This window comes from Labeo rohita, chromosome 9 (assembly GCF_022985175.1).
Source record: "Labeo rohita strain BAU-BD-2019 chromosome 9, IGBB_LRoh.1.0, whole genome shotgun sequence".
Classification (NCBI taxonomy): Eukaryota; Metazoa; Chordata; class Actinopteri; order Cypriniformes; family Cyprinidae; genus Labeo; species Labeo rohita.
In genome coordinates this window covers 15,903,452-15,930,596 of record NC_066877.1, presented here as the reverse complement: position 1 = coordinate 15,930,596, position 27,145 = coordinate 15,903,452, and the positions used below count along the sequence as shown (strand labels likewise).

Below are 27,145 nucleotides of genomic sequence, written 5' to 3'. Positions count from 1 at the left end.
TTTAACAGAAAACCATGTTCACATCATTATATTAAATCGAGAGGACAGGGAAATGTGATAACAGAATGTAAATTTAGCTAATGAACATACTGACAGACTTAACCACTGAAAGCTAATCTTCAGCATGTCTTGTCTATAGAGAACAGCAGTAAATCACCCAGCACTAACAAACTAATACGCACAATGAAATTTTCCTGATATGTCGGACCAGTTGCCTGAAAAAGGTTTTGAGAGCCTGTATCATTAGAACCCTGCTGAGGTTTACTAATTCCAATTACTTCAGAGCTTGAGAACAAACCCACACACTGATTATTCATGTGTAAATGAGCTAAAGTGAGACCACTGTGGTATTGCTACTTTTTTTTTTTTTTTTTCGTTTAGCCAGACATCTTCTGAGGCCAGGAAACATCTTGTGCACAAATTACCTCTCATTTGTACAGAAATCTTCCAAGCCTCTCTGACCATCATCAAAGTGCTGTTCTCAAAATGTTCTGGTAACTACACACTCTGGAGGCAGAAAGCATCTTTCACCACTGACAGCCATGCAATTTGAATAAGTAACTTTTTTTCCAAGTAACATACTGCTAATATTTCATTATCATATAGAAGATATTTTACTAGTGCCCAGTTTTGTTCTGAAAAGCTCTTGCAAACATCAAATGGATTGGATATTCGGAAATGAAAACAGATATATTCCTTTGCCTGCTGCCATTTGGATCACTGTTTAGAATAGTTTTTTAGTGAAAGGTTTTAGACTGTCTGTGTTCCTGTTTTGTCATCCATCTCATCATTTTTGCTCAAGTGATCGGCTCAAAAACAACTGTACCCAGACCTAAATGCCCATTGTAAGCTTAAAAGATTAGTTCACTTAGTTCACAAATTTACAGGTAATTTACTCACCCTCTTGTCATCTCAGATGTTCATGTCTTTCTTTCTTTAGTCGTAAAGAAATGATGTTTTTTGAGGAAAACATTTCAGGATTTCTCTCCATATAATGGACTTCTATGGTGCCCGAGGGAGAAGGGTCTTATCTAGCGAAATGATGAGTTATTTTCTTTAAAAATATATAATTTATATACTTTTAACTTCAAATGTTCATCTTGTCTAGCTCTGTGCAAACTCTGAGTATTCCAGTTCAGGATAGTTAGGGTATGTTGAAAAACTCCCATCTCATTTTCTCCTCCATCTTCAAAATCATCCTACATTGCTGTTTTATCTTTTTTGTAAAGGGTGTTTGATGTTCTTCACATGGTCACTTTGTAAACACTGGGTCAGTACTTCTGCAGCGATGTAGGATGATTTTGAAGTTGGAAGAGAAAATGAGATGGGAGTTTTTTTACCTACCCTAACTCTCTTGAAATGGAATACACAGAGTACATGCAAAGCTAGACAAAATGAGCATTTGAGGTTAAAAAGGATATAAATTGTCCATTTTTTTTTTTTTTTTGAAAATTAGCGATTAGCGAATTTCTTTACGACTGAAGAAAGAAGACATGGACATCTTGGATGACAAGGAGTGAGTAAATTATCGGTATATTTTTGTTCTGGAAGTGAACTTATGAAGGTTCAAATAAGGTAGAAATATTGATTTAAAGGGATAGTTCACCCCCCCAAAAAATTCTGTGACTAATTATGAACCTCAGGTCGTTCCAAACCCGTAAGACCTTTGTTCATCTTCAGAGGACAAATTAAGATATTTTTGAAATCCGAGAGCTTTCTGACCCTGCATAGACAGCAATGCAACTGACACATTCAAGGCCCAGAAAGGTAGTAAAGACATAGCTAAAATAACATGGTAGTTGCGTTATTGTCTATGCAGGGTCAGAAAGCTCTCGGATTTCATCAAAAATATCTTAATTTGTCTCTGGAGATGAACAGAGTTTTCCCGTCTTACGGGTTTGGAAAGACATGAGGGTGAGTAATTATGACAGAATTTTCATTTTTGGGTAAACTATCCCTTTAAGGCAAAAGATGTGCATTGTAGGTAAGATTAAGACATATTAGATATGTGAAAGTCTGTGACACTTACCTCCAACTATGGCTTCAAAGTATGGTCCCTCTAAAGACAAGAAGAAAATATTGTGATGAAGCAAAATTTTTTTAAAAAGATTAATTATATCACATACCACTTTGTCAATTTTGTAATATAGTGCCATTGTATTGTTGCTATTACCCTCTGCTGTTTACATTTTAACAAAGTCTCTGTTCGATCTCTTCTAAATGGCTAGATTTCTGAAACTTTTTAAATATAAGTGTTGTTTTTGAGTGCTGCATTGCAGCCATGAAACTCTACAACAAGATCTTCCCACGCCTCACTGATCCCTTACAAAACACGTACTGTTGACTTTCTTCCTGTGTTATAATAACACACGTGAATCTTTCATGATGCTTTGTTTTTATAGACAGCTGTCTCCTCCGTTGTAAGGCAGCGAGACTCGCTCTCTCCATCACCATGGGGACAAAAAGCTCGTTAAAGAAAGTGATTGAAGATAATCATGAATTATTGCAAAGGCAACATCTGCTGCCTTGACTTGACTTTCACTGAAGGACAGGCAAATCAAACATGTTGCTTTCAAAATGGAGATGGATCTAGTGAGACCCCAAAACTATTTTTAACACAAAGGATAATGCAGGTTTGACCAAGCAGATGCCCCCAAAACATGAACAATTAAGCTCCCTCATTAGTGTCTAATAACCTGTTACATTGTGATTAAAAGTTCATTGTGATATGCTGTTTACAGCGTGATTATATTTGGAGTAATTAAGGAGACACAGAACAGTCACATTTGGGTAATGTGAAGGGCATGAAGGTGTGTTTGCAAGTATAACATCCGCTCATGTGATCTTTAATGTCTCCTTATGAGTTCAGTAATTAGTTGTCCTTTAGAAAAGGTGTAGTGATATGAAAATAAATAAATAACTAACTATAAACGACAACCTTAGAGGCTTTCAGCCAGTGAATTATTTATAAATCAATCAAGTGCTTCCAGCTCTACCTCACCACATGTCAGAAAATGTTTTCTCTCCAAAGCATCTCTTCCTAACTAGAAAGACTCTGGATGAAATATATCTCTCTAATAGAGGAGAGTCTGGTTTGTTTTAAAGGTACCACACACTTTTACTGAGAGTCATCATTATAACATGCAGATTCGTTGACCTGCTAACCTCAAAACTGTCCATAACCTCTTTCAGCTTCCTAATGAAGCAAGTACACATTTTGTACATCTTTGAATCCTCTGGAAGATGGACTCCTGAACATATTGAAAGGCATATTTATTTAAATAGCTGAAGAACAGTGTGTGCTTGTACACTCTGAGCTCTCTGCACTTCTTCCGGTAATCTTCTGTTCTCTAAATTCATGCTTTTAAAGGGATAGTTCACCCAAAAAAAGAAATTCCTGTCAATAATTACTCACCCTCGTGTCATTCCAAACCTGTAAGACTTTCGTTCATCTTCAGAACACAAATGAAGATATTTTTGATGAAATCCAAGAGCTTTCTGACCCTGCATAGACAGCAACACATTCCAGAAAGGCCCAGAAAGGTAGTAAGGACATCGTTAAAATGTGACTGTTGTGAAGGCATGTCGAAGATTGTCACAGAAGAGAAAAAATTATTGAATAAAGTCATAATTTTTGTTTTCTTTACACACAAAAAAGTATTGTCATAACTTAATAAAATTAAGGTTTTAACAATGTCCTTATTACATTTCTGGGCCTTGAACGTTACAGTTGTGTTGCTGTCTATGCAGGATCAGAAAGCTTTTGGATTTCATTAAGAATATCTTAATTTGTGTTCTGAAGACTAACAAAGGTCTTACGGGTTTGAAACGACATGAGGGTGAGTAATTAATGACAGACTTTTTCTTTTTTGAGTTAACTATCCCTTTAATCTTATTGTGACCTTTTTGACCATTTTAATTAAAATATCATAACATGATCTGGTGAAGCCACTTCTCTCTAGTGACAAATGCTGGAAATCCCACTGTCTCACTTTAGCAGTGGACTGCAAACTCACATTCAGATCTGCCAGAGGCAATTTTCTTTAAATGGGTGTCAATGGAGAAGAGGCTTCACTATGCTGAATAAACAGTTTTTTAGAGAAAACAACTTATCCCTTACTGAATCGACCTCATATCGGCTACTTTTAAACATGTTTGACACTAAATAATACCTTTGGATTTAACTATTTTTAGAATTCACACAGTCATTGACTTTTTGCGACAAGTGAGATTCAGCTTACAGCACTTCCCATTCATTCCAAAGGTATCCGTAAACGACGACTGAGTGTCGCACAACTCTGAACTGAAATTTAATGACGTCAGGGCTGTAATGTGATTGGTTATCAAGACACACACAGTTACACTTTCTCCAATAGTAAGTAACACAGACCCTCTCATCTCCCAAAACTAAGAAAATGAAAGTGTTAATTTCTGTTGGAAACTGCAGTGACGTACTTTTTGGTACGTATTTCGCGTCTTGCGAAAAAGTTCCCACAGGTATGTTTTCGTCATGAGACCAGGTAGCAATAACCATATTTGGTTAAAAAACATTTAAAATCATATACACTAACTTTGTTAACAGTTGTATGAGCTACCTAATAAAATCAGTTTTTTTGTATATGGAACAGGCCACATTATGGAGGTCATGACTAAGATCAGGTGACCTGTTAAATGCTATTAGTTTTCTTAGTATTCCCATGCTTTCCTTACGTAATAAATTAATAACGGGTGACTGTAAATTTCTACATTAACATTTGTCATCGAAAACCTTTGCTTCTGTAATGCACAACACTAGACCGGCAACATGAACAAAAAATGACCTAGTGCACCTTTAAGAAAGCTAACGTGTTTCAGCTGGTAGGAAAGTTTGGAAAGTTGAATCATTGAAAAGGGGCATGAAGGACACTGTTGTTTTTATATCTCACCGGTCACGTTTCTATTCCCATTCAGTGGATAGAGAGGCAAACTGTTGAAATCTATTTAGGATTTGAAGCTGAAGTGTGGAATTTCTGCACTACTGGCTTCACCGAACCGAATTGCAAAAATAATGGTTGATTTCAAACAATCTTGCCACAAACTCACCACTGGCTGAACCAATGTTGCTATATCAGATGCTGAAACAAACGCCACAATGTTCTGAAAGCACCACAAAACAAATGGCTTACATTTAGCCGCCGCTGCATATTAAATTAAGATGGTAGATGTTTAATTACACTCTTCAGCCTTAAATTTATGACACATGGAATGTTATGTGTGGCACAGGGAGACCCGAAATTTCAGGCTTAAATGTATAATGGACATAGGTCTTATTTTACAGCAGAAATTCTCAGTATAGTGGATGTTAAGCCCGTTATAAAAGATCTTTCTAAGTCACACTCAGTGTAGAGCCACAGCACCCCAGGACGGATTAAATCTCTGCTAAATTTGCCATGCAAACACGAGGGAGCCTGTCTCGCCTGGAGGCGTCCCCTCGTTAGCCTCGTTAGTGAAATCCGCCAGCCGCTGTGACATGGAGGAGGACATCTGTGCTGCGTGGCCAGATCTGAAGAACAGCTTCTTTTTTTTTTTTCACAGCCTGCCATGAAAGCCGACGGGTTGGACCTGAAAGATGATGAGGGCCAAAGGCATTCCACCCTCTCTCTCTCACTTCTGCCACACAGACCCAGGGCAGAGCAAACCCAGCAGCAAGACATTTGCTTTCATCACCTTCCCAGAAGTGGAGCTAATCTTGCCCAAAGCCGGCTTTTGAAGCGCACTGGTAATTGTCTCCCGACAGGATGGGCAGCAAAACCAGGAGCCAGAATGAATTCCAGTCTCTTCAGTTCTTGGGTGGGAAACGCATTAAGCTGATAATTTTCCAGCTTGAATTAATGCAAATTTCTCATTGTTGCTCTGCCCAGTGACCAAACTGTAAATCTGTCCAAATTTCAGCAAACTGGAGAACTACCAAAGCAATGGCATTTAGCTCTGATCTGAACATTTTATTCATGGTGAAAACCAATGATCTGGCTGTCATCTGTTAGCCTCACACACACTGGATAACTAGGTTAAAAGTAGCCTTAAATAGTCCTACTAGAAATTGTTTTATTCCCAGAGAACTTTATCAGTCTTAAAGAAGACACCAAATCAACCTCTTCCTCTTGTAATCCAGAATCTATAATTTTGCAGGCTGATTCTGCCGCTCCACTAGATGCACCACAAAAGGCCCATCACCTTCCTAGGCAGGTTCTATAGTACATTGTCAAAACTGCAGCAATAGAGGTCCTTGTCTCATCTCTGAGGTGATGAAGTGTCAGGGCAGCCTTCATGTTTCATGTAGAGAATTAACAGCTCCAGTGTCTGTCAGGAAAGCACTCGACTGTGGCCAACTGCCTGTGCCAAACTAAGAGTGAAAACAGCCACTAAACGCCTCGCTAAACCATCTCTCTTAGACACTCCTTTCCTCTCGCTCTCCTTGTCTCTCTCTCTCACTTCTCAGACGATTGGCTGTTGTTTATTATTCATCATCCTTCGTCCTTTTTAAAGAGCAGCTTAAAAATGGACAGACACAGGCGCACTTGAAAACTGGAAGTATATGGCCCTTAAAATGTTGACAGAGATATCAACCTATGAATGATTCTCTTATAGTTGCTACTGAATATGATAGTAACATACACTGCCAGTCAAAAGTTTTTGAACAGTAAGATTTTTAATGTTTTTTAAAGTTTCATCTGCTCACCAAGCCTGCATTTATTTCATCCGAAGTACAGCAAGAAAAGTACAATTTTGAAACATTTTTACTATTTAAAATAGCTGTTTTCTATTTAAATATATTTTAAAATGTAAAATTTATTCCTGTGATCAAATCTATATTTTCAGCATCCTTACTCCAGTCTTCAGTGTCCGTGATCCTTCAGAAATCATTTTGATATGCTGATTTGCTGTTCAAGAAACATTTTTTATTTCAGGATTCTTAGATGAATAAAAAGATCCAAAGATCAGCATTTATCAGAAACAAAAAGCTTTTGTAACATTATACACTATACCATTGATTTTTTTTAAATAAATGATAGAAATGAATACTTTTATTTAGCAAGAATGCTTTAAATTGATGAAAAGTGATGGTAAAAACATTTATAATATTACAAAAGATTTCTGTTTCAGATAAATGCTCTTGTTCTGAACTTTTTATTCATCAGAGAAACCTGAAAAAAATCTTCTCAGTGGTTTTCAACATAATAATAAGTGCTTTTGAGCAGCAAATCAAAATATTAGAATGATTTCTGAAGGATCATGTGACTGGAGTAACGATACTAAAAATTCAGCTTTAAAAAAAAAAAAAAAAAAAAAAAAAAAAAAAATCACAGAAATAGATGACATTTTAAAATATATTGAAATAAAAAACTGTTATTTTAAATTGTAAAATTATTTCAAAATTTGACTCAAAACTTTTGACTGGTAGTGTATATTTTAAAATTGAACAAACTATGCACTTCAGCTTTAAACCAGCTGGTTGTAAAACGTTACCCCAAATCCTACTATGTGAAGAAGCATTAAAAGCTAAGCAGCTTCCCCTTAAATAGCCTATTGCCAGTGAGGACACTGACAATAGATGATAACCTGAGGGAGCCGCAGAGAAGCCTTAGCTTATAATGAACCTCTAACAAACCATACAAATGCTCAGTCCTAGTTAATCAACATATTTTAATTAGATACATTTTTCTGTAGTGCAGCAGCCACAGTGAGGAAGAATAAGGCCACCGCATAGTCGAGAGTCTGTGTCGTATCCTGCAAAAATTCCTAATGGATTTCACACTGTTTTACATACTTTCTGCTCTTCAGAGGAGGTAAGAATGAGAATTCATTCCCACAGTCCTTTAGTGCAAGGTTGTTCAAGGAAATCCAATGGGAATTTTGGGGAGTCCTTGTAAAAGTTAAGCCAAAATTAAAAATAATAATAATAATAATAATATATTTTATATACAACTGAGCGCATGGCAAGTGTGATACATTATAATTATCCTTACAGTGATATCTGTACACATGATAAATAATAAATATAGTTGTCTTTATATTTTGGTAACAATCATATTTTGGTGTCATAATCCCTGCCATCTCATAACACTATGCCATAAAAAGTTTGAAGGTTTAAAGTACAACAGCTGACCTGCTGTCTTCACAGTAATATGTTTTATGTATTAAGCTCAAAATGACTTCTAACCTCTTATCAGACTTGAGACTGTAAAAAGGAAATATTGATCATCTTGTTATTTACTATGTCTGCATGCACAGATTCACATCAAGAAATGCCTCAAAACAGCCTTGAGTGAAAGCATATAAGCCCATCAATAAATCTCTTGTTTACTGGTGAGGAGCTCTTCTCACATTCCTCTATACCACCAAGGCTATTCAGACCTTTAAATCCTCCTCTTAAACAGGTTTTATGATAGTCATTTCTATCAGACGTGAGAGGACCAGTCACTGTATTTCTACACTGTATTGTTGGTGATGTGATTGCCCTGCAAGATCATATCAGAAAATTGATGATTTAGGAAGCTTGTGTCAAGGCCGAATGATGTTCATCAGCCTTCCCATGTCATGAAGAATCATCCTATCGGACCAGGAATCGCTGACTTATGCTATTTTACACCTTTAAGTTGCGGTCACATTAGTGAAATTTCACAGACAGAAAAGGTCTGAGGTCTTTGTCAATGTAGTGATGCATGATAAACCAAGCAGTGGTGGTGTGCGTTAATGATATCTCGATATACTTTCTGGAATTTTGTCAATAACGATAATTAGACAATATTTTGCTGAGCGTGTTTTTGTGCTGGTACTTTTACAGATTTAGGACTGCCGTGGACAGCTGACTCCCAAAGCTTTTAATATTCTTCATATTCTGTGCAGTGATGCGTTTGAAGGAGTAACAGAAATGAACTTTTTCCAGTAAGTTTAAATCGATTTTTTACCTTTTTTAGGCATTCTACCTTTATAAAGCCATTTTTTATAATCTAATTAAATGTATGGATCATCTTTTGTGTCAAATTCTTAAATTTAATCAATAAATTCAAATAGTAAGACAATATAGGGCTGTTACCAATCAAATGAAATCAACAAAATTTGTTTGTAATGCAGAGGTGGCACAGAATCTGCATCTTAAGTGGCTTTTAGATGCATTCACACAAACTGTTCAGTGCAGGACATGAATGCATTTAATCTGCAGTTAAAAATGCATTAATGTTTTTATGTTTTAAAAAAAACTGATATTTGCAATGATTTAGGGGATAAAAATGGAAAATATAAATGAAAACACTGAGAAAATCGTCTTTGTTGTCCAAATTAAGTTCTTAGCAATACATATTACTAATCAAAAATTACGTTTTGATATATTTACGGTAAGAAATTAACAAAAATATTTTCATGGAACATGATCTTTACCTAATATCCGAATGATTTTTGGCATAAAAGAAAAATCGATTATTTTGACCCATACAATGTATTTTTGGCTATTGCTACAAATATACCTGTCCTACGTAAGACTGGTTTTGTGGTCCAAGATTACATATAAACTTAAAATCGCCAGTAGGTGGCAGCAGATCACTGCATAAGTGAGTCAATGAGTCATTCGTTTCGACTGATTCGCTCAAACAGCTGATTGATTTGGTAACTAAGCATCTTGTGTATTGCTCAGAGACCGAAACAGCTCTGCTGTTCTATTTTGAACTATTTTTGTTAATGAAATAAAGCAAAAACAGGAACTTGAGTCTAAAATGTAAGTCAGTTAAACTTAACTTGTTTATTGGACTGTTCTATAACAGTGATATTCATGTGATATTAACTATATCAGAAAATTAAAAGACACATAAAATTTATACAGGGGTATTTTTTGAATTTTGGGGGAATTCTAAATGTATTTTAATAGACAAATTCAGTGTTTGCAAACAGTTCTTGTGGACAAAGCTTATCTGGCAGCAGAAAATGACAGTTCAAGTAGTGGTCTATGGAAGCCATGGAATAAAAGAATACATTTGAGTTTATTTTTCAAAGTTCTGACTTTATTCTCGCAATTCTGATTAGAAAAATCAACTCGTCATTCTCTATTTTAAGCTTAATCCCACACTCTAAATGTGCAAGCACAGTAGTCTTACCTAAATCTCATAGTCTATGAATGAATCTAGGTGTGTTTTTGAGATATACTCGATAATGTCAAATTGCATATCATTTTAACAACAATTACGATATTATCGTAGACGATATATCACACACCCCTACAGTAGTTGGCAAAAAGTCAGTTACATAAAACCGTAGAATGGTCTGATTTGAATACAAAAAGTAATACTGATTACCATTTGGTGAACTGCTAGTTGGTCAAACTAGTTCTTAAGACACTGTCTTAACAAAGTGACTATGATCATGCAACTGGCACTTTATGTCCATGTATAGTACACTGACTTATTTAATTTTGGATTAGAAGTGCGTTATTCATTGAGTCAGTAGGCCAGACCTGAAGTAGCATAAGGAGGTTAATCACATCAAGGTATTGCATCGATTTGCATCATGCAATACACATACAGCTCACTGAGCACAGACAGGGCAGCCACCAGGACAGCACAGGTGCAAGCATATATTACACAAGAGCTCAATGGTGATTATAACCCTAAATTCATTACCGTACTGGGCTGAGATGGAGGAGACAGAATGAGGAAACCACATGCTAGTTTCCGTCCATTCCTAAAAGAAAAATGAGCCGAGTACAGAAGACAGGGAAGGAAATGGGAGTAATGGATGTGACTAATGGAGTGAGATTTGGAGGAGGAGAGAGGGTGGGAAGCGTGCTGAAAGCTTGTGCTGTTACATTGAGGAGAGGAGAGTGGGACAGATTTCTGTTATTGAACTGGGCAGTCTCATAAGGCGCTGTAGAAAATTTTATCCTGCCCAACCTCAACATGCTCTGCTGAAATTTTCAACTCTGTTGACGATTACGTAACAGCAAATGCTATATCACAAATATATCATATAATAGCTATAAAGATAACTATAATGATACCTAGCATCCATCCATCACTCATTATTATAAGTTTTTTATGTGGCATATTCCAAGATGACATCCAAGTCTTTTTAAGCAATGCGATAGTTTTGGGTCAAGAAAAGACCCATGTCAATATAACATCATTGGACATGATGTCGGACAGACATTGCATTCTGTTTGAGAATCGTGTTGACGTCAGTATTTGACGTCGTTTTGACACTGACTTTACGTTGGATTTTGGTTACACGACCCAAAAACAACAAAATATCAACAACAGCTGATGTCGGTATTGGATATCAAATTAATGCTGACATTAGACGTTGAAATGACATTAAATTTTGGTCACCCGACGTCACAACCGAAATGTAACCAAATATCAGCATCTTATGACATTGTGTGTGTGCTGGGAAGACACACAAGAGCCAGTGGCATGTGACACTGTTGACATCAAAACTGTTCAGCAGTAACTTTCAAATGCTTAAGTGAGTACAAACCAGATTTGAGAGCTACCATTAAAGGAAAAGATTTCAATGGCCTAAAAAGTTTTATTGTTAGAGCTTGACTGCAAAAACAGCAAAACAACTTCTTTGCTTTCCACTGAATACAAAAACTTATAAGGGTTTTGAAAAGACCAGAACAAGTTAAATACAGCAGAAGAGTGACACATGAATACCACTGAATATTTTACAAGAGTGTTGTGTGTTTCCTTTGAGGCAAATTCACTGTCATAGACTGTCATCAAGCTCATCAAGGCAGCTTTAATTTGATTACAAATATAGAAGAAAAAAACTGATATATTATGAAATGTTAATACAATTTAAAATAACTGATTTTCAATTTGAATACATTTTTAAATGTAATTTATTCCTGTGATGCAAAGCTGATTTTTTTGCATCATTACTCCAGTCTTCAATGTCACATGAACTTTCAGATATCATTCTAATATCTTAAATATGTCTTAAAGGGGTCATCACTTTTACGTTGTTTGAACATTAATGTTTGTTGGCAGTGTATGTACACATCTACTCTATAATGATAAAAATACATGCAGTGGTTTTTAATTCATCTGTAAAAATAATATCCCCCTTTTTTTTTTTTTTTTAAATCAAGCCATTCTCAGATGTGCGTCACACCGACAGAGGCCGCTCCCATGATAGTTGATTGACATGAGCGTCTTACCTCAGATCGGTCTGACCTCCATTGTTTCGATGCCGAAGCAGGGATGTAAGTTAGACAAGAATATCTCAGATTGAGCGATTGAGGTGTTGTGTTGCTGGATGTAATAATGAACATAGTGGTCGTCATTTACTCCCAACATCTGAGCCGTTTTGACAAGGTAAAAAGGGTGTTGTTTTACACAACCATTGAGAATTTTCAACCAAAATATATTAGACTTTTCATTAAGACCCTAAAGAATCATATCAACTTGTGGAAAATGGGCACCCGATGACCCCTTTAATGAGTAAAATAATCTCTTATACTAACACAATTTTTTTTTTTTAACTAAAACTAAACAGTGTAGTGACAGCGACAGTGTTATTTAATCGTTGGTACAGTGTACACTGGCTTTATAAAAGAGTGCTGGTTTGAAAGTGGATCCACCCCAACAGCTGTGCAACTAAAAACATGAACAGCTCACTCTTCCACACCATTACACAGCCACACATTCCGCTTCACTTCTATAACACCCTAACTTCCTGTCCATAATCTTTACAAAGACTCTGTTTGTAAGTGGCCAATAACAGTCATTTATATTGTACATTGACATCTGTAGATTAGAAATGTCAGTTGCAGTTTTTCATTTTGCTAGCATGTCCGTATTTCTACTCCGGTCATAACAGGTCACTTGGCTTTGTCGGCGTCTCAACATTCTTGACTCTTTTAACCCTTACATAAGCTGGTGTGAATCACCCTTGAGAAACCGTTCGCACATCAAAGAGCGAATCCGACATATTCCTTTGAGCGGCGACACAATGAATCTGAATGGCCCCTGCTGCCTAGATGGCTTCATTCATCATCCGGATATGCCTCACAATGCCATGTGCCATAATCAAAGCAGCATAATTATTATTATGATATTCATTTCTATAGACGGCACTTGCCCTTGAGAAGGTCAGTCTATCATCTTTGGGACTAGGACATCTAATCTTTGCGAGCAGTGAAAGTGTGAGAAATAGATTGAGAATCGCACAAAAATATGTAAGAGAAGGAAATTGCAAATGACCCCGAGGTCACTTGGCCACAGATACTGTTATTCAGTGGCCCAGAAATCAGATTGTGGCGCTGAGGGGGAGGAAAAATCAAATTGAGAAAGAGGACTGGAGGCGACAGAGTGCACGTCTATGAAGATAAGAGGAATGTGGAAATATCCACAGGGACCTAAACCTGAGTGTACAGAAAGGGTTTTAAAGTTTTCAGACTTTCCATTGCAAGTTTATAAATACAGACATGACATTACCGTCTTCATCCGCCTGTCCTGCAGGTAAAGGATTAGTCGTTTTACAGCACAGGCATCAGCAGAGAGTATGTGAAGCAGCAGCATGGCTGCAACAGCAGAACTTTTCTACTTTTCCTCCTCATACACAATAACGAAAACCTCTGTGAAAAAACACATTAAACGGGTCATGAACTGATAAATCAAAATTGTTTTTCCTCAATCTTTTGACATATAAGAGATCCTTGTACCATAAAAACATACTGTAAGTTTCAAAACTCTAAACTTTCTTGTTAGTCTAACAAAAGCTTATATTTAAGCCAGTCTGCCAAAATGACAGGTTGTGAGATGTACCACTTTATGACGCAATAGTGTGGCTAAACTGTCATTTTCTCAACCTCATGTCACTCCAAACACACCCCTAGGGGGCATATTACAAACTTTAAGAAGGGTAACATAATAAATAGACGCTGCATATGTGACCTTAGGGTTCACAATGAAAACAGAAGAAGTGACAGATCATGTTCGTATTGTGATGTACATCCAAGTGAATTTTTGACAAAAGGAAAAGGTAGGGCATGCACGGCATCAGTTGTTGATTGGATTGAGAAGACTGAAGATCTAGAAGATCGAGTTATGAAATTTGATTATGAATTACAAGGTTTAGGTTAAGTTTTAACTGATGTTAAAAATGTTGTTTTCCTCAATAAACAAACTGGCTTGTCTGCTCATGATACCTACATCCTCCCCAAAAATTCTGTCAGCTCCAACACATCCTGACATTTTTTTTTGTGTGTGTCAAACTTAAAGGGATAGTTCATCCAGAAAAGAAAATTCTGTCATTAATTACTCACCCTTATCTCGTTCCAAACCCATAAGACCTTCATTAATCTTCTGAACATAAAATAAGATATTTTGATGAAATCTGGGAGCTTTCTGACCCTGCATAGACAGCAACACAACTACCACATTCAAGGCCCAGAAAGGTAGTAAGAACATCTTTACTTCATAAAACCTTAATTTTATAAAGCTACAAGAACAGGTTTTGTGCGCAAAGAAAATAATAATGACTTTGTTCAACAGTTTCTTCTCTTCTGTGTCAGTCTTCAACGCACGTTCACAAAAGTACCACGACGCATACGTGTGGTGCTGCAGATGCAGGAGCTGGCATTCTGACAAAGAACGTCCATCTCTCTTATTCTGGTTCAAATAAGTAAGGCAGAACAAAAAACTGTAAGTCATCATCTCTTTTAATTTTCAGACATCCTTACGAACCACACGCATGCGTCATGGTATTCTCATGAACACGTGGCGAAGACTGACATGGAAGAGAATAAATTGTTGAAGGTGTTATTTTTGTTTTCTTTGTACATAAAAAGTAGTCTTGCAGCTTCATAACATTGCAATTGAACCACTGATGACACATGGACTATTTTAACAATGTCCTTACTACCTTTCTGGGTTCGAGACCCAGAAAGGTAGTAAGGACATTGTTAAAGTAGTCAATTGCGTTGCTATCTATGCAGGGTCAGAAAGCTAATTTGTGTTTTGAAGATGAATGAAGGCCTTATGGGTTTGGATCGACATGAAGGTGAGTAATTTATGACAGAATTTTCATTTTGGGTAAACTATCCCTTTAAAACGTATTAATTGAAGAGTATATGTCATTGTGTCTATCCCTAACAGAATCTGTAAAGAGAAAACGATAGTGTGTTATCAGCTTACTAACTTCCTTCTGCCGCTGATGTGGGCTCATCATGACCACAGCGCTGAGTTCAAGCTCACTTGTTTTGGGGCTAGTCATGAGATTCTGAATATGGTTCACACTCACACACACAGTCCTGTGGGAGTCTCAGTTAAAGAGCTCTTCACTATTCCCCTCTCTCTTCTTTTCTGCAACTGATTTCCTCAAACAATCTGGTGTTTCGCTCCGTCTCTCTGTTTCCTCTATGGCCTGAGGTCACATCTGCCTGGGATTTGAGGCTCAAGTGGTAACCGTTCATATCTCACCCAACCATATGTCACGCATCTCGCCTCGAAAGAATACCTCTCCCTCTCTCCTCTCTACCACACTCAGATTCCCTCATTCAAGCTGAGAGCCAGTGATTCTCTGAGAGAGAAAGCCTTTTCAATGAGTTTACTAATGGGCATGTGCTCTCATGAGCCAGTCAAGTGACTGCAGGCCCACTGAGGTTGATTATAGACAGCTGGTTGAAAACACTGCCTGTTTCCGTCAGTAGTAATATAAAGGCCCTGCTGTTGATTCTCCAACATTCCCGTGGATGGACATATACAGCTGTACGAATCGCATACAAGCAATTGATAAATACTGCAGGAAAGCTGGATTTCATTCATAATGCTGATCATTGTCTAATGATGCAAAGCTTGTTCAAAAGACTTATTGCACTGCATCAGTGTTTTTTGGTCAGATTTTCACATACAGCAAGCAGTTACATACAGTAACATTTGCTGGTCAATTACAGCTACAAACACAGACGTGCAGACTGCCCTTCTTTTAACAGTTCCCAATTAAAAACAGTGTCATGGCATAAGTGTCAGTGCAAGGTGAATGCACATGCAGCTGTTGTACTGCGGCGGGATACAGACCAACAAGCGTTTTGTTTGCTATTTTTTCCATCACAAACTGGGGGACTTGGATGTGCATTCAGAACACAAGATAAATCAGCATTTTGGCTTGGTGTTTTGTTCCTCTGAGGAACACATACACACACTCACTCACTCAGTGTTTGTCCTGTAGCTGGAAAACATCTACAACCCCTCTGGTTCCAACTTTGTTTCATCCTGCTCCATGAACAAAGCAAAGTCTTGTCCTATTTCCCTTATTTGTTCTCTCTCTTCTCTTGGCCTAGCTTCGCCCTCCAATGTTTGAGCCATTTTCTTACTGTTTGAGCAACACGCATTCACTCCCAACTCATCACACAGTGAAGCTTGGACAGGACTTTTCAACGTACAGGGTACTCTATTGATTTCAGTTATCTGCATGGATTTGTAAAAATAGAAATAATTTTATATACATCTATACTTTCATACCACAAACCCACTTCAGAACAATATAAAACACAAATAAAAGTACAGTCACAGGTATTTATTGTAGGGCTGTCAAACGATTAATCACGATTAATACAAAATAAAAGGTTGCCTAATATATCTGTGTGTACTGTGTGTAATTATTATGTATATGTAAATACAAACACATTCAAGTGTTAAGAAATATTTAACAATAAGTATTCAAGAAATATTTACAAGTATATGTGTTTATTTATATTTTATATAATTTCTATTATATATAAAAATATTTTGTACATAACATATTTCTATATTTGTGTGTATTTATATATGCATAATAATTACACATAGTACACACACATATATTATGCAAACTTTTATTCTGTATGCGATTAATCGCGATCAATTGTTTGACAGCCCTACAATAAATGCCTGTGACTGTACTTTTATGTTTAGCCACAAACATATGTGAGGCAAACTTTTATTTTGTGAAGAAGAGAGTAAATCATAAGGTTTTATCATTGAAAATAATCCCGTTCCCATAAAGCGCATACAAGTCATGCAAAAAATACTTCCGAACATTAGCAAAATTGGTCACGAGATGTGCAAGAGCCAACCAAAGCTGGAATTTAATCATATTTATTCCTCTCACAAATCAATTGTTTTGCCTTGGAAGACTTGGAATATGAATACTTTTTGAATAAATTGTGACTGTAGTTGCATATCTGCCTGTTATATCTGGTATTTTATATTGACAAATGGTTGCGTTTAGGGGTGGGAGTTGGATTATGTGCTCATAAATGTGTAAATAGTGTAATGTAAATAAAATTATTATATATAAAAAAAAAAATATATAAATAAAAAGTTTTTATTGTTGTAATATGAAGATTAAGGAGGAAAAATCTAAGTGAAGTATGGACTTACTTCACTCAGTCATTTATTTACTTTATAACAGTAAATAAACATAGGTTCTGCATATCGGTTATCGGGCACATAAACGTGCGAATAATCGGTATCAGTATCAGTTATAAAAAAATCAATATCGGTCGATCACTACTGTTTACATTGTAATAAACCACACCCCAACATATATGCAATAACGGCAAAATTATTAATTATTAGTTCAATCATGACAATGACATTTCCAATGCTTCGCGTCTGTATATTGACGCCAAAGGTTTCTTATTTAAAGCAATAGAGGACCCTGTATGTCGAAAAGTGGCGCCAAAAGGGAACCCTGTGCAGTAAAAAGTGACGCCAATGCGGACCAAGCGCCAAAGCTGACCAAGCGTCAGTATGTGACGAGTTAGGAGAGAGAATGTGTTGGTTTGAGATCTATTTAATTAGCTCTACTTCAAAATGAAAAATAAATAAATAAATATAAAAACTTAACCTGTCACATCAGTAAGTCATCAGGATTGTATTACCCTCATCCAGCTTCACAGACACCGCTTATGCCCCCTTTGAATGTTTATTTAAACTCACCACTATGCCAACACACAACAGGTGATGACCTGCTGGCTTCTTTGAAAACTGATCCTAAGCCTGTGATCGAAAATACAACCTTGAAACTGGTCACCGATCTGTTTCATGACTTCATCACAATGCACACAGAATCTTTTAGAATGACAAAAAAGAAAAACAGAATAGTATATTCCAAGATGTTGGGGATAATGACTAACAGCATTGCCATTACTTTTAGCACAAACATTCTTCCTGAGGCTCTCATGAATCCATTTCTAATAGTCACATGTTTGTTTGTTTTTTAGCCACTTTTGAAGTACAATAAAAAGTCAGTATTTCTTCTTTTGTTTTTAAGCTCCTTTGAGTCTCAGTTTTCATTATTTTAAAAGGCTGCATAGAATCAAATCAAAAGAAAGAAAAATGCAGAGATAAAGTTAAAGGGATGGTTCACCCAAAAATAAAACTTCTGTCATTAATTTCTCACCCTCGTGACGGTCCAAACCCGTAAGACCTTCATTCATCTTCAGAACACAAATTAAGATCTTTTTGATGACACCCGAAAGTTTTTAAAAATATTTTAATGTTCTGAAGATAAACGACAGTCTTACAGGTTTGGAACAACATGAGGGTGAGTAATTAATGACTGAATTTTCCTTTTTGAATGAACTATCCCTTTAATTTCAAGTGCTATGTAACATCTATAAGGTTTAGTTTTTAAAACTTCAGTATGAAATATCCTTTAAAATATAACAACATCAAAATGTATTAATATTGATTGTTTGAAATGCCACCGATAGAAATGTATAAAGATTAATGGGGGATAATAAATGCCAGGAAATACCAGCCCCAAATCTTGTTGCCTTGGTCTGAAAGTTGAACCTTTAAAGAAAAGATCCCAAGTCTGAAATTTAGTTTGCTATATATTATTAAACATAAATATGTCAAAATATAATTCTTCCTATTTTTACTTTTACTGCACTGTAAAAAATAAAAAACACAATTTGTTGAGTCAGCTTAAAATAATTTGTTGCCCTGCTGCCTTAAAATTTTGAGTTCAGTCAACTAAAATAAGTTTACTCAACTTGAAATGTTGAGTTGTACTAAGTAACAACTTAGATATTTGTGTTTGCTAAACTTAACAGATGGGTAAGTAACCCAGCTGCCTTAAAATTTTAAGTTGAATCTACTTAAATTGTTTTAACAAGGAATGAGTAGGCATAATTACTCAATGATATAATTATCTTTTGGTGCAAAACGTCTCCTGTCTTTTAACTTTAACTTTTTAAGTATTTCTAGACACAAGCATGTCTCCTTTCTTTAATGTGAATGTAAAGTAGCCTCATTACAGTTACACCTCATTCACAAAACTTGCCAAATCACCGTAGTCTGCTACAACCCCCACTTAACACAGAACTGGCCTGTAAGATTGGAAATTTCACCATGCTAAGTAAACTCAGCACTAATTTTTTGTGTGTGTTTTCACTGCTTGCTGATTTGCATAATTCTCTCTGGTGCTAAACAATGTAAACAACATGTGTAAACAAAGGACGCTATCAGCCGGCACAATTTATTCATGGTGAATTATTCCCAAAGTGTTCTAATACTGATTTCTGTTGATTATCAAGAGCCTTGCTGTATTTTGACTCTTATGAGCGTGTTATGCTGTCAGCTATGTTTTCACAGCTGGCTGTTCATGATCTAGTAAACATATTTCATATCTCACATTCAGAGCTGTAACACACCGTCATCACCCACTGTCAAACAGATATCTGGTATGCCAGCAGTTCCAAATCTAGTATAACACAACAGTTTTGGTACAACCACAAGTGCACGTTTGATGTTTTAGTTGTTTCACTATAACTACACCGAATATAAATCACAGATTTATTGTAGGGCTGTCATATACACCGAATGTATATGACAGATAACAGTACATAACAGAGATAATCTTTATTAATATACTATTTAAATGTATGGATTCAGTAGGATTTGGTCAATTTATCGTATTTCTGAATGAAAATATATATTATTTTTTTTTTTTTTTTAAAAAAAAGGTTTGGAGTCAGTGAGATTTGGTCAATTTAATGCATTGCTGAATGAAAACATATTTGTAAATTAATGTCATACTTTTAATATATATATATAATATATTTTATATATATTAATTATATTGTTATATTAATATATATTTTTTGAAGAAGAAGAAGAAGAAGAAGAAGAAGAAGAAGAAGAAGAAAAGAAGAAAATACATACTTTCATTCAGCAATGCATTAAATTGACCAAAAGTGACACTAAGACAGAATGTTATGATAAGGTGATAAGATGAATGGTAAGATTTCCATTTCTTTTTAAACTTTCTATTCACAATCTTTAAAAAATGTATTTTGGTTTTAGCACAACTGTTCTCAAAACTAAAAATAAGAAGTCTTACTTGAGCTCCAAATCTGTCAAATGAAGGATCTGAAGGATCATGTGAGACTGAAGACTGGAGTAATGAAAATTCAGCTTTTCCTGAATATTTTAAATTATATTAAAATAGAAATTTGAAAATTGTTAACTCTACACACACACACACAAACACACACATCAGTGAATAATGTACACTACGATCATATATCACACCTTACAAAAACATCACACACACACAAACCACACGTCATGCCACTGCCAGCACACACAAACCACACATCCTTATTTCTGTTCCACATAATGTGTGAAATTCAGAGCAGTCTGCTCTTCTAAATGTCACCAATCCACATCCAAACACATCCATTTGATAACGCTGCACTTTGTTGTCGCAGCTTGAGCTGACACTCATTCAGTATAGTACACAAAACTACAAAATACTTACGAAAAGATGTGTCAGATTTGCTTTCAGTAGGGGTTACGCTACGTTCTGTGGAGTTGGCCATTACAGACATGTGAAGGAATATTTGGCAGTGAGATTGAGGGGGACAGCTGTGGGAGAGTGTTCTCAGGGATGATGAGATGTCTGTAGAAAGAGAGAGAGGGCAATTGCTTCACTCCAATGTGCTCTCAGGGAAACAGAGTGAGGAAATAGCAGGAGAGTGTCGTTTACGGTCCAAGATAACGCACATAACTGATTACATCATCCAAATCCCAGTGTGAATACTGAATAATATTTGCACATAGCTTTCTAATGTTAACCATTATTTACATAAGCTGCACTGCATGTTTAGATTATCATTAAGACTTTATCTAGCAGGTTTTACTTTAGCCGATACCGACAACTGCAGGTGATTTCGGGTCAAATGTCTCTAATGTAAACAAAACCTGACTCCCAAACAAAATGTTTTTCCTATCAGACCTTATAAAGAGAATGGGACAAAAAGGCAGCAAGATGCCACATCTCTAGCCAGCAATGTCAATCTGAGGCTTGTGTGGCTTTCTAGCTATTTTATGAATCTATGTTATGAAGTTTCTTCAAATTTCTGCAAAAAGCTCTGTTTCGTGACACAGCAGGGGGTTGATAACTTCCTGCTGGCTTTTAACTAGGTCAGATGTGCAAATTCAAATTATATAAAAAGCAAATCAGATCTTAATTTTAAAGTTGCAATTATTATTTTATTATTATGTACATCACTGTAAATCAATAAAGATGTTCTTTTTAAAGTGGATGCATGAACCTACTGTCTTGCAGATGTCAGTGGCCACCACCCACATGCTTCTCTATTGCTTATTAGTTTTATGCAACTGCACTTGCACTACACTATGTGACTGTTCGCCCCTCTCATTGAAAACAAATTGGGTCCTGGCAACTTAAAGGAGAAGTCCATTTCCATTTCTTCAGTCGTAAAGAAATAATGTTTTCTGAGCAAACCTTTTAGCATTTTTCTCCATATAATGGACTGCTATGGTGCCCCAAGTTTGAACTTCCAAAATACAGTTTAAATGCGGCTTCAAATGATCCAAAATGCGGTTGTAAATGATCCCAGCCAAGGAAGAAGGGTCTTATCCAGTGAAACTATAGGTTATTTTCAGAAAAATAATACAATTTATATACTTTTTAATGGCAAACGTCTTGTCTTGCTCTCCCCAACCTCTGTTTTTTCCGGTTCATGACAGCTAGGGTATGCCAAAAAACTCCCATCTCATGTTCTCCCTCAACTTCAAAATCATCCTATATCACTGTTTTACCTTTTTTGTTAAGGGTGTTTAATCTTCTTTGCATGTTCACTTTGCAAAGAATGGGTCGGTACTTCTACAGCGATGTAGGATGATTTTGAAATGATTTTTGAAGTTGAGGGAAAAATATGATTGTTTTTTTTTTTTCGACATACCCTAAACTGAGCCAGAATACACAGAGTTAATGGAGAGCAAGGCAAGACGAGCGTTTGAGATTAAAAAGTATTTAAATTGTATTTTTTTAATGAAAACAACCGATCGTTTCGCTAGATAAGACCCTTCTTCCTTGGCTGGGATAGTTTAAAACCGCATTTGGGATCGTTTGAAGCCGCATTTAAACTGCAATTTGGAAGTTCAAACTCAGGGCACCATATCAGTCCATTATATGGACAAAAATCCTGAAATGTTTTCCTCAAAAAACACAATCTCTTTACGACTCAAGAAAGAAAGACACGAACATCTTATATGACAAGGTGGTGAGTACATTATCTGTAAATTATTGTTCTGAAAGTGGACTTCACCTTTAATGCAGGTGGTGTTGGTGACATGAACTAAGAATGAACAATACTTTTACAGCATCTAATCTTAATTCATGTTAATTTTAGAATTTACTAATGCATTATTAAAAGCACAAGTTGTGCTTGTTAACATTAGTTAATGCACTGTGAACTAACATGAACAAACAATGAACAACTGTATTTTATTAACAATATGACCAAAATCTTACATCACAATTTGAGTAATTTTATTTCACGATAATGATATACATCGCAATATAGTTTTTTGAGGTAAATAAAGTCTTTATGATATTAAAATTCTCTTTTGCTGCTGATTATGTTTCAACGGCTTAAAAACCCTCATTTTTAAACCGAAATGCTTAAAAATGTGCGCAAACTATACGTTTTTGTGACCATGTAGCACAGCAATGTCAATCGTCAGTCAACAGTCAAAAATCTCTAGCGGTTGAAAAAATTCTACCGGTTAATCATTTCTACGGGTCATCGCCCACCCCTATAACTAACATTTACAAAAATTAATAAACAGTCTTATTGTAAAGTGCTGCCAAAAACGTACCAACCCCTAACTTTTTAATGATAGTGTACCATCAGGTGACTATGTTTTGTCAGCTGTAGATCTGATATGTTGATGTGTACACAGTATAGTGCAGTGTGACACATTCGATTAAACTCCACGGGCCTTATTTAACCTTTGTTGACTTTTCTGGCAGTTACTTAACAAAGGAAGAGGCCTTTAAAGACCCTGGGCCTTATCACTCCCAGTGAAACAAAGGAAAAACTCTCAGTATTTCCTTCTTTCATCAGTGCACAGTGTCCACTCCCTGCACTTCCTTCCTGAAATCCAGCAATGGATTCCTTTTATTTTTCAGATATCAAAAGTATTATACACTGACATTCTCATGTGTTTAGTTAGTAATATTTGCAGGACAAGAGGGCTAGAAATGTTTTGTAGATTTGATGTTGTCATTTTTAAAATATGGGTTTGATAAGGCTGCTAATTTCTAAACTTGTTTGACTCTGTGAAGTTGTGTCAGTGTTTATGCCTGCAGCTGAAGGAGGAGCTCTTATAAATGATATATGTGATTGAAAACAAGTTCTCACTCTCACTCTCTAATTTAACATCACTTTTATGTACTTCCCTCAACACCACAGTGCTAGAATAAAGCATTTTTAGCTTGTTTTAATTTTAGCTCTCCATTATTGAAAAACAACACTGTTCATGCCAGCTGTGCTCAAATATAAGCTTTGTGTACCAGCATGACTGGCTTTTATTCTAATATTTACACTTGAAGCTTTCATACAAGCCTCGGGCAACAGGACACAGTTGTCCCTGCATGAGTAGCAAAGCAATTTCAATCTGTTTAAAGGTCATTTACCTGTTTTTCAATATGTATTGACAGATTTAAGCACAAATTCAAAAGAAAATAGTTTCTTAAGATCTGTCTACATATGAATGTCTTTACAAAATTAAGATATTGGGCTGGATAGTGAGGAAAAAGCAGCCAACAGATGCCTAACATACAGGTAAAAGAGTCAAGATGATTTTAAAGCATCCCAGACAACAGGGATTGTTAACAGAATGACCAGAGTGTGCAGAATTAAGGCAGAAGGTGGAGACTGTGAAGAAGTTAACATATATACTGCCATTCAAAAGTCTGGGATCAGTAAGATTTGTAATGTTTTTACGCAAAGTCTCTTCTGCACATTAAGGCTGCATTTATTTGATTAAAAATACAGAAAAACAGTATTATTGTGAAATATTACTGGAATTTAAAATAATGGTTTTCTATTTTAATATACTTTAAAATAGAATTTATTTCTGTGACGCAAAGCTGAATTTTCAGCATCATTACTCCAGTCTTCAGTGTCACATGATCCTTCAGAAATCATTCTAATATGCTAATTTATTATCAATGTTGGAAACAGTTTATTTTTTGGAATGTGTGATATGTTTTTCAGGGTTCTTTGATGAAAAAAAGTTTAAAAGAACAGCATTTTTTCGAAACAGATTTTTTCTAACAATATACACTACTGTTCAACACTGTGGGGTCAGTACTTTTTTTTCTTTCTTTTTTTTTTTTTTAAGAAATTAATACTTTTATTTAGCAAGGATGTGTTAAATTGATACAAAGTGATAGTAAAAAAAATGTATACTGTTAGAAAAGATTTCTATTTTGAATAAATGCTGTTCTTTTTAACTTTTTATTCATCAAAAAATCCTGAAAGAAGCATCACAGGTTCCAAAAAAAATATAAAGCATCACAACTGTTTCCACTATTCATAATAAATCAGCATAATGGAATGATTTCTAAAGGATCACGTGACACTGGAGGAGTAAAGATGTTGAAAATTCAGATTGGCATCACAGGAATAAATTATTTTTAAGGTAGATTAGAAAAGTGGTATTTTAAATTGCAATAACATTTTACAATATTACTGTTTTTTCTGTATATTTGATAATAAATAAATAACTTTATGAGATCCCAGAAGTGATTAATACAAAAATAAAAGGATAATGACAATTATATCATCTTTTACTCTTCCTTATGTCATTCCAAACCTGTAGGACTTTTTATTTTTATCTTCTGAGGAACATAAATATTCTGTTCTTTTTCTTTGACCGTACAATCAAATTCAATGGTGTTTTCCAAAATATATTCTAGTGTTTTTATTAAAAAAAAAAAAAATGATATACAGGTTTGGAATGACAGGAGGTTTAGTAAATGATGACAATTTTAATGTTTGTGTGAACCACCCTATAAGATAAATATCATTCAAAGTATTGAAGTCAAAGTTGTCAATGTATTAATGAATTAGGAAAAAACTTAAATATTGTGAAAAATACTTCGGGGTGTGTTTGGAGTATAAAGGAGTACATGTGCAGCTTAAATTAGCAGGGCAGATGTCACTTACAACTGTTTGGGGTTATTTGCTGACCCGGCATGTTTCATCTCTGTCACTCAACACTTTTAAACTACACACAACCCTCTCAAGGACCAGACACTCTTTTAGATATGAAAGCCACAGTTTTAGATATAAAATTTAAATTTGTTCTGATGGGAGAAAAGTTGATCAAATGTAAATAGTTGCACAGTTGAAGAACAGTATGTGTCACATCTAAGAAGGTTTTTAATCATTTAACACTAATGTACTATGCTTTATAGTTCTAAAATTTAAATCTGCAAAGCAGCACATTTTATGACAGCAAGCTTTAGTTTAAATACAGAACTGAAGTCTAACTCACCAACTTTTCCTTAGCAGTTCTGCAACAAGTTCTCTCACAGCCTGCAAGCTCTTTTCTAGGAACAGAAATACTTCCTCTGGTCAGGCTCAGCTGTGTTTTCACTTTCTAACAGGATGGAAATAATATCATAATTCATAGCAGAGGTCTGTTTTTAGATCCGTTAAGTTTAAATGTATAGCATGTGAACTTCCCCTTTCGGCACACTCCACCCTTAACATGTTGCTTTACTAATGGTTTCTTGTGTTCGACCAATAGCTGGGCAGACTCCTCCTCTTGACTAAAGCACAACTATACAGACTCCTCCTCTGGAATAACACACAGCTGTTGTCAAACTGAGCTCAGGGAAAGGAGGAAGGCTTGACTGTACAGAGTAAAGACAGACGCAGACAGCAATAGTTATGCAAGGGAAATTGTGCAATTGTGAAATATGCAGTTGTGAAATATTGCATTTTTTTGTGTTTAAGAATATTTTAATACTAGTTACTAGTATTAAACTAGTATATTAGTTAAAAAACAGTCATACAGAATGATACAAAATGAAACAAATATACAGTTGAAGTCAAAAGTTTACATACATCTTGCAGGATCTGCAAAATGTTATTTTACCAAAATAAGAGGGATTTTATTTAGTACTGACCTGAATAAGATATTTCACATAAAATACATTTACAAATAGTCCACAAGAGAAAATAAGAATAAGAATAGTTGCATTTATAAAAATGACTCCGTTCAAAAGTTTACATACACTTGATTTTTAATACTGTGTTGTTACCTGAATGATCCACAGCTCTGTTTTTTTGTTTGTTTGTTTAGTGATAGTTGTTCATGAGTCCCTTGTTTGTCCTGAACAGTTAAACTGCCTGGCGTTCTTCAGAAAAATCCTTTAGGTCCCACAAATTCTTCGGTTTTTCAGAATTCCAACAATTCCCTTTCCAACAATGACTGTGATTTTGAGGTCCATCTTTTTATATGCAACTATTACAGAGGGTTCAAACAGTCACTGATGCTCAAAAAGGAAACACAATGCATTAAGAGCCAGGGGTGTAACCTTCTGAACAGAATAAAGATGTGTACATTTTTCTTATTTTGCCTAAATATCTTTTTTTTCCCTTTTAGTACCGCCCTTTAGAAGCAACAGAAGATACTTACATGTTTCCCGGAACACAAAATAAGTCAAATTTACCCTTTAAATTTAAAAGTTTTCACACGCCGGCTCTTAATGCATTGTTTTTTCCTTCTGGAGCATCAGTGAGCATTTGAACCTTCTGTAATAGCTGCATATGAGTCCCTCAGTTGTCCTCAGT

General features: G+C 35.6%; 1 protein-coding gene across 1 annotated transcript in view; it reads right to left on the bottom strand.

Moving 5' to 3' along the window:
- Positions 1–26,068, bottom strand: part of gypc (glycophorin C (Gerbich blood group)) — a 31,226-nt gene extending 5,158 nt beyond the window's left edge. The window contains exons 1-3 of the mRNA XM_051120071.1: positions 25,842–26,068; positions 20,785–20,925; positions 2,030–2,059 (exon numbers count right to left, since the gene is read on the bottom strand). Coding sequence (XP_050976028.1) covers positions 2,030–2,059; positions 20,785–20,854 — 100 coding nt within the window. The 5' untranslated portion in view covers positions 20,855–20,925; positions 25,842–26,068. The remainder of the gene's footprint in view (positions 1–2,029; positions 2,060–20,784; positions 20,926–25,841) is intronic.
- Positions 26,069–27,145: the final 1,077 nt, after the last annotated feature.